This window comes from Salpingoeca rosetta, assembly GCF_000188695.1.
Source record: "Salpingoeca rosetta unplaced genomic scaffold supercont1.1, whole genome shotgun sequence".
Taxonomy (NCBI): domain Eukaryota; class Choanoflagellata; order Craspedida; family Salpingoecidae; genus Salpingoeca; species Salpingoeca rosetta.
In genome coordinates this window covers 312521-325630 of record NW_004457740.1, presented here as the reverse complement: position 1 = coordinate 325630, position 13110 = coordinate 312521, and the positions used below count along the sequence as shown (strand labels likewise).

Here is a 13110-nt window from a genome sequence, read left to right as displayed (position 1 = left end):
CCCCCCCCCCCCACGGGCGGGGGGCACGCGCGCCCACACATGTACACACAAGCATCGTCACCCTCACCAGTGTAAAAGTGCGGCCGCAGCCTTCGTGTGGACACGAAAAATGGCCCGTCGTGCTGTCTGGTGGGAAAGGGCACTTTCTGTCGTGTGCCTCATCCGCTGCATCAGGTTGCTGTTGTTGCTGTGCTTTTTGGTTTCGTCGATGACGATGACGTCCGTGTGCACGCGCCTTTGAGTCCGCACCACTCGCATCGCCGTCATGTTTATGTGCTCCTTTCTTCGCTGAGACGCTACTGCGCTTCTTCTTGGTACGATGACCACGCGGGCCAGTCGAACGCGCTGCTTGTCTCTCCCCGACATCATAACTACAGTCAGTTAATTCATTCCGTCTTGCTTTTCCCTGTGCTCCGCTACCACTCATCATCATCTCTTTTTTACTGTTACATGTGCTAGGTCCTACTGTGCCAGCGCTGCTGGCACCCTCCACCGTGGCGCTGTGGTCGTTCTCTCGCAGCCTGCTCTCATCATCAAGCACGGTCTCGTCGGCGTCGTTGTCGTGGTCCACCATCGTTCATGCGACAGCACAAACTGCCATGTTGTGGATAATGAAAACTAATTGAAGATTTCGCTATTCTTCCAGAAACGCCGGGAAAAGTTCAAAAACGAGAAACGACAACGACAACGACCACCAACGCACACACACACACACACACACACACACACACACACACACACACACACACACACACACACACACACACACACACACACACACACACACACACACACATCAATGGAGCGCGGTGGCGGCGGCGCCGCTGTGGACCGCATGCTGTTCGCTTACAGACGGGATGCAGTTTCTGCCGCCAAGGCCGTTCAACAACAGCAACAGCAGCAACAGCAGCAGCAGCAGCAGCAGCAAGCCGGCGACGATGAAGCAGGGTTAGCGCTACAGCAATCTGACGATGCGTTTGATGTTGTGTGCTTGTGGAAGCAGGCGCTGGAGAGGCAATTCGGGCGCGAGCATCGACACACCAATGCAAGGGCGAGAGAGCTCGCCAACCACGCACTCAAGTTCAACGACGTTTGCGCAACGCTGACCTCGGCCTGGCTGGCACGAGGAAAGCCATCGCATCTCCTCGTAACCTGCGACAGCTGCGTTGACATGCTGACGTTGGCCAGAACCACTTGCGAGGGCCTGTCAGGACTTGAAGCGCCATCGCACAACGACACAAACGCAGACACTGGTAACCTGGGCGCTGCAAAAGCCAAGCTCACATCCGCGCTTCAGCAAGCCCTTGTTCGCCGCGTGCAGGTGTTTGCCACCGCCGGGCACATGCTCCATCTCCTCCCAGACGCTATGCGCGACCTGGTCTTGGCTGTCTCCGCGGCACACCACGGCACTGACGCAACAGCCCTTCTCCTTGAAATCGACGCGGCAGCCATCCCACACTGGTTTGCAGCGAGCAGCAGCAACAGCAGCGATGACAACGACAGCAGTGACAACGACGAGAACAAGGTCGCATCAGCTCAAGCTGCAACCGCGTTTGTGACAGAGTATGCAGGGCTGATGTGCAATGTGTTGAAGCAAGCCATGAGCACGCTGTTCCACCGCCCACCACGCAAGTGTTTGGCGCCGACCGCAGCCATCACACAGCTGGCGGCGCATCACGCCTTGTTCAAACTGCACGCACACGTACAGCTTGCTGCAGACCCCAAACACAGCCAGAACAGCAAGAACAAGGACGTGAGCGGCACCTTGCGCACGTGGGCGAAGGAACTTCGATCCTTCCTCGACGCAGCACTGCGCAGGGCTCGTGAGCAGGATGCATTGGACGCCACTGCCCAGTCCCTTGCAGAAGCGCTGCTCTTCTTGCACGGCATGTGCATGCTGCACGCCGCCAGCAACGGCACCGAGGAAGATGATGGCAACGGCAATGGCAAGCGCCCCACAGCCACCCTGTTTGCTGGTGCGTGCGGTGTTCTTGAGCGGATGTGTCTCGCGCTTCTGACGCACGCCGGGCGTGAATCCATCGCCGAGGAGGCAGCACAAGCCATGCAAGCCCAGCACGCCCACATTTCCAGGCACAGCGAACGCGCCGAGAACGTTGTCGATGAGGATCAGGGGCAGCGCATTTTCTCTCACGCACAAGAACACCAACACAGTGGCGCAGATAATGGACAGGATGGCAGCAAAACTGTGGCAGCAACGGCCCCCGAAAGTAGTCTGGAGCAGCTCTTGTGTGACATTGACTTGTTGGTGCAGTCCGTCTCCAGCAGTCCCGCGCCAACACAAGCAATTCTCGATACGGCCACTACTATCGCCACCGCACTCGAAGCCTTCGGCCCTCAGCACGACCTGTCCACCGCTCTTCTCTCGGATGTCATCACAGGCACTTCCAAGGCCCTGGCCCTCGCATATGGTGAGGGGCGTGTATGTGTGTGGGAATTTGTAGCTGCGTGTGTGAATTTGTCGCTCCTTTACGTCGGTAACTGAGGTGCACGGCATGTGCATGCTGCACGCCGCCAGCAACCGGCACCGAGGAAGATGATGGCAACCGGCAATGGCAAGCGCCCCCACAGCCACCCTGTTTGCTGGTGCGTGCGGTGTTCTTGAGCGGATGTGTCTCGCGCTTCTGACGCACGCCGGGCGTGAATCCATCGCCGAGGAGGCAGCACAAGCCATGCAAGCCCAGCACGCCCACATTTCCAGGCACAGCGAACGCGCCGAGAACGTTGTCGATGAGGATCAGGGGCAGCGCATTTTCTCTCACGCACAAGAACACCAACACAGTGGCGCAGATAATGGACAGGATGGCAGCAAAACTGTGGCAGCAACGGCCCCCGAAAGTAGTCTGGAGCAGCTCTTGTGTGACATTGACTTGTTGGTGCAGTCCGTCTCCAGCAGTCCCGCGCCAACACAAGCAATTCTCGATACGGCCACTACTATCGCCACCGCACTCGAAGCCTTCGGCCCTCAGCACGACCTGTCCACCGCTCTTCTCTCGGATGTCATCACAGGCACTTCCAAGGCCCTGGCCCTCGCATATGGTGAGGGGCGTGTATGTGTGTGGGAATTTGTGTCTGTGTGTGTGTGTGTGTGTGTGTGTGTGTGTGTGTGTGTTTGTAGCTGTGTGTGTGTGGGGGGGGGGGTTGCTGTCGCAGTGTTGGTTTGCCGTGAGGCACCAGGTTGTGCATACACACGCGCGCTGGAACTGCCACGAAACATGTAGTGATAGTGAGTCCACCACCTAACGCCATGACCTTGAAATGCGTGATGTGCACTGCACTCGGTCCATGACTACGTACAGGCCGTGTGTTGCAGAGCAAGGAGCGAAGCGGCACAGACGCGCCTGTGTGGTGCCGTCTTGCCACGGCAGTGAACCAGCTCTCTCAACACTTGTGCGACGCTGCTGATACGAAAACCACCGCGTGGCTGTGCCAGGTTGGACATGGTGTTGTCTCATTCCTCTGTGTGTGTGTGCTTGTGTGTGTGCTTGTGTGTGTGTGTGTGCTTGTGTGTGTGTGTTTGTGTGTGTGTGTGTGCTTGTGAGTGTGCGTTCGAGTGATGTGCGCTTGGTTTGTGTGCTGTTTGCCAGATGTTTGCGTACACGTGCGTGCAAGTGTGCGCATTGTGTCGTGTCTAAATTGGCCCGGCATTTCTTGCAACAATGCAGCACTGTGTCGAGCCGAAACGTTGCGTTCTGTTCATGAGCAGCCGCCAAACCGCCCGCCTTACCACTAATGTGCCATCCACACCAACACCACACCGTACTAAACACGGATTCAGGCTCTCTGTGGGTTTGTCCGAGCAACTTGGCCCATCGTTACTGCTGCAGGTGCGATTTTCACTTCCCAACGTGTTTGCGGTCACCAATGTGGCCCAATGCCATGATGTGTTGCGTGGAACGCGTGCGGCTTGCATTCGCGCGGTTGCGCGCGCGTGTGTGGTTGTGAACATTTCGATGCTGGTGCAATCGCTCACGCCAAAGTTTTTCGTGCACGCGCCGCAGAAGACGGAGGCGATGGCGCCGCCGGTGAAAGCCTTTCTCGAGGCATTGCCTGCATGCACCTCTGCATCACCACAGACAACCGCTCATGCTTGGCAGAGGTTGGCTCATACACGATTCACACGTGTGTGTGTGTGAGTGAGTGTGTGTGTGTGAGTGTGGTTTGCTCGTGTGAGAAAGCGCGCGTGTATGCCTTCCCGCTTTGTTTTCCCTTGTACTTGTACACGATGCGCTCACTCACATTCGTCCAAATCGTGTTCATGCTGCAGGATAATGTGAGCACGCTGCTGTCCATGTTCGACACACTCGCGTACAACACTGCCCTTGAGCTCTACCGATCGCGCCATCGTCGGCAGCGCCAACAGCAGCAGCAGCGCCACGAACTTCCTCTGTTGTGTGCGGTGCTCTCGTACTCCGCTGCTGTGTGCACCCACCAATCACCGGCAAGCGCCTCTGCAATCAAGCACAGGGCAGCACGCCGTGATCTCATGACAAAGGTGTGTGTGTGTGTGTGTGTTTGTGTGTTTGTATGTGTGTGTGCAGTCAGCGAGCAGACAGCGCATGTCGTGCTTATACCCATCACCGCTGTGCTGCTTGTGTGCATTGCAGTTTGTGCTTGGCCGCCATTGCGCTCCTCTCAGCTCACCTCCGATTACACCGTACACCACCACCCTCGCCGATTGCTTGCGCACCCCCCCCCAAAACCAACCACTACCACATCACGCATGCATATCTGCGGCTGCAGCTGGCGTGTCGAACGCACGGCCAAGCAAAAGGCACTGCGATCAAGGCTGTGCTCGCGTGCATGGGGCGAACTGACCAGCAGGCGCGACTGTGCGCATGCGAAGATGCGGCTCTAGTCTGGTCTCATGTGCTTTCTGCAAACACCTCGCTCATAGCGATTGACACCGGTACATCAGACGCGCCTTGCCAACAGGAGCGGTTTCGCCTCGCATGGCAAACGCATGATGACACCACGGTCGCACCACAGCCAACGGCACCACTTCTTCCTCACCTGCTCAGGCAATTCCTCACTGATGCGGTAGGATGCACACATACATGTGCAATTTTGCACGTGCGTGTGTCTGCTTGCACTTTGGCGGTGGAGGTTGAAATGTTGCACCTGTGTGGGAGAGGTGTGCGCGCGGTAACAAGCCATCTTTTTGTTGTCAACGGCTGAGTGTTTTGCTCAACCCATTCAATGCATGCGCGTGTGTGAATGATCAACAACAGCCCGGTCCCAGCATTGCCGCTCTACTCGAGACACTGGCGCACCACAACCCAAAGGTGCACGTGACGGCACACACGCATGCGTACATGTTTGCTCGGCTGCGTTGCTGCTGATGCTTTGCTGTATCGTGTGTTGGTCTACTTGCGTATGTTTGCGTGTGTGTATGTGTGTGTGTGTGTGCGCGTGCGTGCGTGTGTGCGCGTGCGTGTGGGTGGGCGGGTCTACATGTGTGTGTGGGTGGGTGGGTCTACATGTGTGTGTGTGTGTGTGTGTGTGTGTGTGCGTGTGCAGGGGTCCACTCTGTGTGTGTGTGTGTGTGCGTTGCGGCGGGTGTGCCTGCGCTGTAGCTTGGGTTTGTTTGCACATGTCTGTTGTCAATCCACTTGCACTTGGATCCAGTCCACCCACCTTGCACTCATTGCGCCCACGTTCCATTTCACCTGCGTCGCCACCATGTCCATCACCGTCACTGTACAGGCTGGCGCGTCCCGGGGTGCATTCATCCTCCTGCTTGTAGTGCTCGAGCACGCGTTGGGCGCGAGCGAGGGAACACGTGGCGGTCGTGTCGACGATGCAGTCCCAAGCATCACTTTGAACACCTTGACCAACGTTGTGCTGAACATTTTCCACTACAGGTGCGTTGGTGTGGCAGCTGTCTTGCGCTTGTGACATCGAGCGGGTTTGTGTGCCTCCTGCTGTCGTCACATGTGCCACTGTTCTGCGACTGACGTACTCCAACACACACACACACACAACACACCCCCCCCCCGCCATTCACAACGTACTGCTGGTACTTGTTCATTCCTATTCTTTCATCTGCTCCGCTGCGTTGACACACACACACGCACACGCACACTTGTGCACCAACGATTGCGTTGCAGGCTGCAGTTGGGTGTGCCAAAGACCACGGCTATTGCGGAGAGCTTGCTGTCCTCGTCCCTCCATGTGGTGTTTGAGAGTCTCTTAAAGCATATGGACACTCTGCTTGCTGCAATGTCACCGTCGTCGCAAGGCGTCACTGTCTCAACCAGCGCTGCGCGGGCCCTGCTTTTTGCTGATCCGACAACCGGTCTTGAGCCCAAGCCTTCGTCTGGCCTGGCCCCAGAGCTTTGCGCCTCCCTGTGCCTTCTCTTTGCCAGCAACTACGACGCGACAAACATGGTCCGCACCCTCATGTTTGTGATTTGCCAGCGAATTGATTGCAGTCAACTGCAGACACGCACACGCACATGCACATATGTACGTGTCCGTATGTACACCCATGTGAAGCACGCCCACACGCTCACAAGTGCACACGACCACACGCTCACAAGTGCACACGACCACACGCTCACAAGTGCAAACGCATACGCACCCTCTCTCCCCCCTGCCTCTTTCTCTCTTCCTCGCGACACACACACACATGTAAAATACATGTCTCACTTATGTGTCTGCTTTCATGGAGCACCCGTTCTTACATGACATGCTTGTGCGTTTCACTATTCAGGGGCTGTGGCTGAACCAGTTGCAGTGCGTGATGCAAGATAAGGAGGAGGGGTGTCACGATGACTACGATGAGACTGCTGTCGTGTTCTCCCTGCTGCACAGACACTGGCTCTCCCTCTGTTCCACACTGGGCATCACCAGCAACCACAACCACAGCAGCAGCTTGAGCAGCAAACGCAGTGAAGACAATGTGACGACAGCACATGGTGTCGCAAACACCGCCCGCAATGCAGCTGTTGAGGCGCTCACCGCTGCTGAGGATGAGCTGGATGCGTGTGTACAGCAGCTTGAAAGTGACGCACCGCACGTTGCCTTGCATTCGCTGCTCGCACGCGTGGAAGCGGGCACCTCCTTGCAGGCCACGCTGGACGCGACGCGGTGGCGAACAGTGTGTGCTTTTGGCCCTCTGGTTAACACGCGCGCGGTGCTGCTGCTGGGGCGGTGCTACGAGCACATGGGCTGGGTCAGTCATGCCACAGCGTGCTTTCGCCGCCTGCAAACGCAAGCAGGCCGTCTCAGCAGCAGCGGCGTAGACGCTCTTGCCCGCTCCCACATGGCCGACGTGCTGCTGTGGGCTGGGCGCGTTGACAGCGCACGCGAGGTACTTGACACACCAGCACGTCACGTCGTCGAATGCCCCACGCTTCCAGCACCGAGCAAAGACAACGCGACTGTCTCACCAACTGCACCAACATCTCCGCCCTCATCCGCACCGGAGCCCATCGCCTCCATGGCAGCGTGCACTCGGGCCGAGGTGCTCACACGCATGGGGGAGGCGACAGGTGCTGCGCTGTGCAGCTGCATTGCCACAGCAGCGGCAGCCGTTGTGAACACGCAACAACGTGTCAGCGCCATAAGGAACAGCTTGGCACACGACTGCTTGTCCACCTCTTCTCGTGGTGATGGACAGCCTCCCACGGGATGTGACGCGCACAACCAACACCTTCTTCCATCTTGGCTGAGACTGCTTGCGGCTCGTGCACGCGTGAACGTGCACAACGCACTCTCCCACCAGGACACAGACTCTGGCGATGCAGTGGACGCCATGACCGCTGAGGTGAACAAGCTCAACATTGCAGACAGCAACCACCAGCAGCAGCGGCAGCATGAGGGGCAGGTGCAACCCATCCAAGAGCAGCAACAGCGTCGACAACAGCCACATTGCGGCCAGCGTCGCACGGAACGCAAGGAGGGGCGACGCGACACGACAAAGACGAACGAAGCGACACAGCGCCGGAGGAAGGCGGGCAAGAAGTGCACACCGCACGACGCGAATGATGATGCCAGTGTGAGCTGTGACAATGAGAGTCTGGGAAAACGCGAAGCTGCGGCCGCCTTTGACGCTGATGTGCGTCGCAAAGCGCTGTCGAAGATGCTGGTGAAGGAGCTGAAGCCGATGCTGAGGTCAAAGGGACTGAAGGTGTCGGGGTTGAAAGCAGAGCTGGTGGAGCGATTGTTGGAGGCGGAAGCAGAGGAGGTCGATGCCGCCGCCGTCGCCGCTGCTGCTTCTGCTGCTTCTGCCGTTGCAGATGCTAACGCAGATGATGCAGAGGTACAAGAGGAGGAGGGAGGAGAAGAAAACGGAGGAGGAGCAGAAGAAGGAACGGGGAGCGAGGCGTGTAGTGACAATGACGGTGAAGCCTGCGAAGACTGCCTTGATGGCAGCGATGATGTGATGCAGCGCCCACAACTCGAGCTGGAGAAAGAGGAGCGGGACACGACTTATGCAGAACACATGCGCAGCAGCCGAGTCCCTCTCTGCAAGGAGGATACAATGCACTGGCTGCAGCAGCACGCCAACCACCCTCTCGTAACCGTGACACCTTCTCCCGAAGCAGAGTCAAACACGGAGCCGCCCCCAGCGCAGGAGGTGCGTGTGTATCTGTGTGTGCGCATGCTTGCGTGCGTGCGCATGTACGTGTGTGCACGTGCTTGCGTGTGTGTGTGTGAGTGTGTATGTGTGTGTGTGTGCTCTTCACGTTGTCACGGTTGACACCACGCCAACCTTCTTTCAGCGTCCCCAAAATTGTTACTGCCACTTGTACATCAACACTTCGCACGCAAACACACACACACATACACTCACACACACGCACACATACACGTTTTGAGCAGGTCATTGCGCAACAGTGGAAGGCGGTGAATCAGCATTTTGCCTGGCGAGTTCAGGCTTCCGCTCAGACGAACAACAAACGCAAGCACTTTCAAGCAGCAGCAGCAGTAGCAGATGTGTGCGGACAAGATGCGTCTGTGAAGCAGATTGCGGCAAGTTTGCCGGTGGGCGTGGCGCTGTGTACGGTGTCGCGCCTTCAAGAAAGCACGCTGTTGCTGTCACGGGTTGTTCGGAGATGTGACGGCCAAGTGGAGAGCATTTCAGTGCCAGTGGTCGCCGACACCTGCGATGCATGGGGACACCAGGACGATGAAGACGCCATGAGCTGCGAGGAGGACGGAATTGCGAGCGGACCAGACGCGGTGATGGGCACTGCGGGCCGTCGAAGAAAACCGCCAAAGCTGGAGCTGTTCAAGCTGGAGGAGGAGGATGAGGAGGACGAGGACGAGGAGAAAGAGGGGAATGAGTGCGCTGGGTGTGCGGAGGTGGGAGAGGACACAGAAGAGACAGTGCAGACGAGGGTACGTCGCAACAGCAGCAGCAGCAGCGGCAGCGGCAGCAGAAGGCGAATGAGAACACGTCGAACGTCAAGGCGACGCGTGTGTGAACAAGGGCTGCGGAGCGTCGTGGAAGGTGACATCATGGGCAGCAACGAGGGGTCAGCCGACATGAAAGTCACACAGTTTGGTCACGTGCGCCGGCGCTTTGAACCCCTCGTGGCGACGGCAACGACATGCCAACGGCCTCGTCAACCGAGGAGCACGAACAACCGTACCACTGCCCGTGGTAGCGATGGCGATGGTGATGCTATTGCTGATATGGTTGTGCGCATGGCTGGCATCATTCAGGACAACAAGGCGTCGATTGCAATGGACGGCAGCACGCCGGAGGGCCGGCGGCGGTGGTGGCAGACGCGTCATGCACTCGACGCACGACTGCAGCGCTTGCTTGAGGAGATGGATGAAGGCGTGCTTGGCCCGCTACGTGGCCTGCTTGGGGGCGAATACAGGAACCCTCAGCTCAACAACTTCATCGACGATAAGGTGTCACAATTTGATGTCATTAATGTTTTGCTGTCTGGTGAAAATCAGGAAGCGCATCCTTTGGCATTGTGCTCATTCCATACCTGGTTGTCCATATGTGGTTTTCTGCGTTTTACGTGCACCGGCACGTCTTTTTGAGTGCCGTCATGTTGACATCAGTGTGTTGCGTTTGTTTATTTGTTCTTGTTTTGTTTTTGTTTTGTTTTTTGGCCCTGCTCACACTCACAATGCTACTGTTGTGGTGTTGTCACAGGTGATCAAGCTTGAACAAGAGCTCGGCGTGCCTCAGCTCCAGCGGCCGCTGTTGCGTGCGCTGGTGTCCACTGTGACGGAGGATGCGTGTCGAGGTCGAGCGTTCAGTGCTCAGAGATGGTCTCGCGTGGCACATGGCCGCCTGCTTCACACCACAGTTGACGATGCACAGGTGAGGGAGGATTTGTGGAATGGGTACTGGCATGATGCGAACATGTGACGTGGCTTCCGTGTCAATTCATGGCCTTGTTTCGCTCTGCTAACCGTATTGAACCATTTTGCTTGGGTGTTGTTTCCTCGTTGGCACCCAGAACAACCTCGCCCCTGTGTTCTCGAGACTACACACCGACGCCCGCGCGTTTGCTCACGAGGTGAACACCATCCTCTGCTTGGCATGGCCGGGGGTGGAAGTGTGGTTGCCTGTGCTGCTGCTTCTCCTTGCACAAGTTACCTTCCTCTAACGAACGCATTGGCTGGTCCTCTGTGCTGTGTCATGACAGGTGCTTGGCCTCCCGACAGAAGCAACGACAAGCGCAACAGGCGGTACGACAGCAGCCGCTGATGTCCCGGATACACCCATTGCCTTCTCCCGCTCGAGAAAGGGCAAGGCGCGCGCGCGTGTCAGGAGTGCGGCCGTACAATCCAGTGCAACAGCGGACACGGCCGTGCGACGCAAACACACCTCAGCCCCGGCGTCACTGTTTGGCTTTGAGAGCGACCCTGATGACGACCACGAGCCAGTGGGGCCCGGCACCGCACAGGGCAGCAGCAATGGCGATGGCGTTGGCGCTGATGCAATGCGAAAGCGACAGGATCTTGTTGACAGTGCGCTGCAACGCGAACACACGCTGCTGTTGCTCGACGGCGATTTGCAGATGCTGCCGCTGGAATCCATGCCCTCTCTCCGGTCACAGCCCGTGTCGCGTCTTGTGTCGATTCAGCACCTGCAGCACTTGCTGGCGCTACATGAGAAACAGGATGGTTGTCACGATCAGCAGGACATTTGCACTTCCGTATCTCTCAGCAACTGCACGTTCATCATCAACCCCGCAGGCGACCTTTCCGCCACACAAGGTCACAAAGCGTTTGATGCCTTTGCTACTTTGTTTGTGGTTGTGTGGTTATGTGTGTGTTTGCATGTGTTTTTTTTTTGTGTTTGTTTGTGTGTGTGTGCTTGCTTGATTTGTCTGTGTGTGTGTTTGTTTGTGTGCTTTGTTCCTTGAATATGCGCGTGTCCATGCATGAGTGCGCGTATTGGAACAATGCCTCCGATCCTGACGCATGTGCTTGTGCATGATAGAACGCATACTACCTGTGGTGAAGCGGCTTGGATGGAGCGGACATGCTGGGCAGGCCGTCACTGCAACGCAGGTGCGTGCTGTTGCAACGTGAGCGTGTTGGACACCCACACGGACACGCGAGCGCGAACACACACACACACACACACACACACACACGCACACACACACAAGCGCACGCACACACACACACACGCACGCACGCACGAAAACACACATGCAAGCGTGCCGAGACACAACAGCTTCGACACAGTATGTTCAACACTCATGTGTGACTGCTTGTGTTGACGTGTACTTGTAGTTTGCCGCGGCTGTGGAAGGGGCGGATGTGTTTATGTTCTGCGGGCACGGATCCGGCCGCAAATACATCCAGGTGGGCGCCTGCGTGTCCTGTTTTCACAACGCGTTTGAAGTGACTCTTTCAGATGGCCTGTGTGCTTCACCTGTGCGCCCAAACAATTACGCATTCTAGCACATATGTTCACAACACCCGCATATCTAACACGCATTCACGAACTCGCGTGCAACGCATATATTTGGACACACACACTCGCTTACTGTACCTCCCTTTTCTTATTTTTGGCGCAGAGCGATCAAGCGCGCCGGCTGCAGGCGCGCCGCGGGATCATGCTGATGATGGGCTGCAGCAGCGGCCGCCTCAATCCACAGGGCTACGTAAGCTGCCCTGCAACAACACCCTCATGTACATCCTGATCGCGCGTGGCTGCGTGCATGACAGTGCGGCGGTGTTGCCGTGTCTGCACGCCACACCAACCTCGCACACACGCACACACGCACACACACACACACGCACACACGCACACACACACATGCATGCACATTCGAATACACACACACACACACATGCACACCTGCACACATGGACGTGTCGGCTGCATCTCAACCCCCTTGCCTCACCTTCTCAATCACCTCCATGTGCCCTGGACCTATTGCTATGTCCTGCAGTACGATGCGGACGGGATGGTGCTCAACTTCATCGAATCTGGGGCGCAGGCCGTTGTCGCCAATCTTTGGGACGTCACCGACCTGGACATTGACAAGTTCACACTCCACATGCTCCAGGTGGGAAACATGCTTTGTGCGACAGCACCTGAATTGTATAACGCAGTGGACAGTCGGTCTGCCGGTGTCCATGCCACATCATGATCGCAGTTCGCCTGGCTAACATGATGCTCCATCCCCCAACCCCACCCCTCACCACCGCCACCACTCTTCACCACTACCACAACTGCAGGACCTGGAACGCGTCAAGACAAGAAGTGGTGGTGATGTGCCTGAAGCGTGCAAGGGCCTGTGCGACCTTGTGGCAAAGGCGCGGCGTGAATGCTTCCTGGCATACCTCAACGGTGCTGCACCCGTTGTGTACGGTCTGCCCGCACACTTTGTGCCTGCAGCGTGAGCATCCTACGTTACTTGTTGTTTGATGAAACACGGTAGTGGTATTGGTGGAGGTGTTGGCTTGAGATGCAGGGTTGCTCCCTGCATGTGTGCAACACATTGTTTGTGCAAGTGCGTTTGAAGATAACTGCCCTAAGGAGTGGTGTGGCTCGCGTTGAGGCCTTGCTGCGACCACCATCTGCGTTGCGTGCTGTCCTGAATGGGAAAATTGTCTACTCGTCGTTCATAAAGGAAGTGCTGAAGTGGCAACAAC

General features: G+C 57.1%; 2 protein-coding genes across 2 annotated transcripts in view; one reads left to right on the top strand and one right to left on the bottom strand.

Annotated features, from left to right (window-relative positions):
- The window catches only part of PTSG_11534 (uncharacterized protein), a gene marked incomplete at both ends in the record, with an annotated part of 1940 nt that extends 1366 nt beyond the window's left edge, over window positions 1–574 (bottom strand). The window contains one exon of the mRNA XM_004998571.1: window positions 68–574. Coding sequence (XP_004998628.1) covers window positions 68–574 — 507 coding nt within the window. The remainder of the gene's footprint in view (window positions 1–67) is intronic.
- Window positions 575–799: 225 nt separating this feature from the next.
- On the top strand, window positions 800–13102 carry PTSG_11533 (uncharacterized protein; the record flags this gene model as incomplete). The annotated part of the gene is made up of 19 exons (XM_004998570.1): window positions 800–2429; window positions 3318–3451; window positions 3797–3845; window positions 4020–4117; window positions 4286–4513; window positions 4762–5058; window positions 5250–5303; window positions 5725–5882; window positions 6129–6408; window positions 6734–8602; window positions 8848–9888; window positions 10142–10312; window positions 10452–10511; window positions 10641–11214; window positions 11441–11511; window positions 11740–11811; window positions 12027–12113; window positions 12405–12521; window positions 12694–13102. The coding sequence occupies 19 exons, from the start codon at window positions 800–802 to the stop codon at window positions 12856–12858; spliced, it is 7155 nt and encodes a 2384-aa protein (XP_004998627.1). The 3' UTR covers window positions 12859–13102.
- Between the last annotated feature and the right edge of the window lie 8 nt (window positions 13103–13110).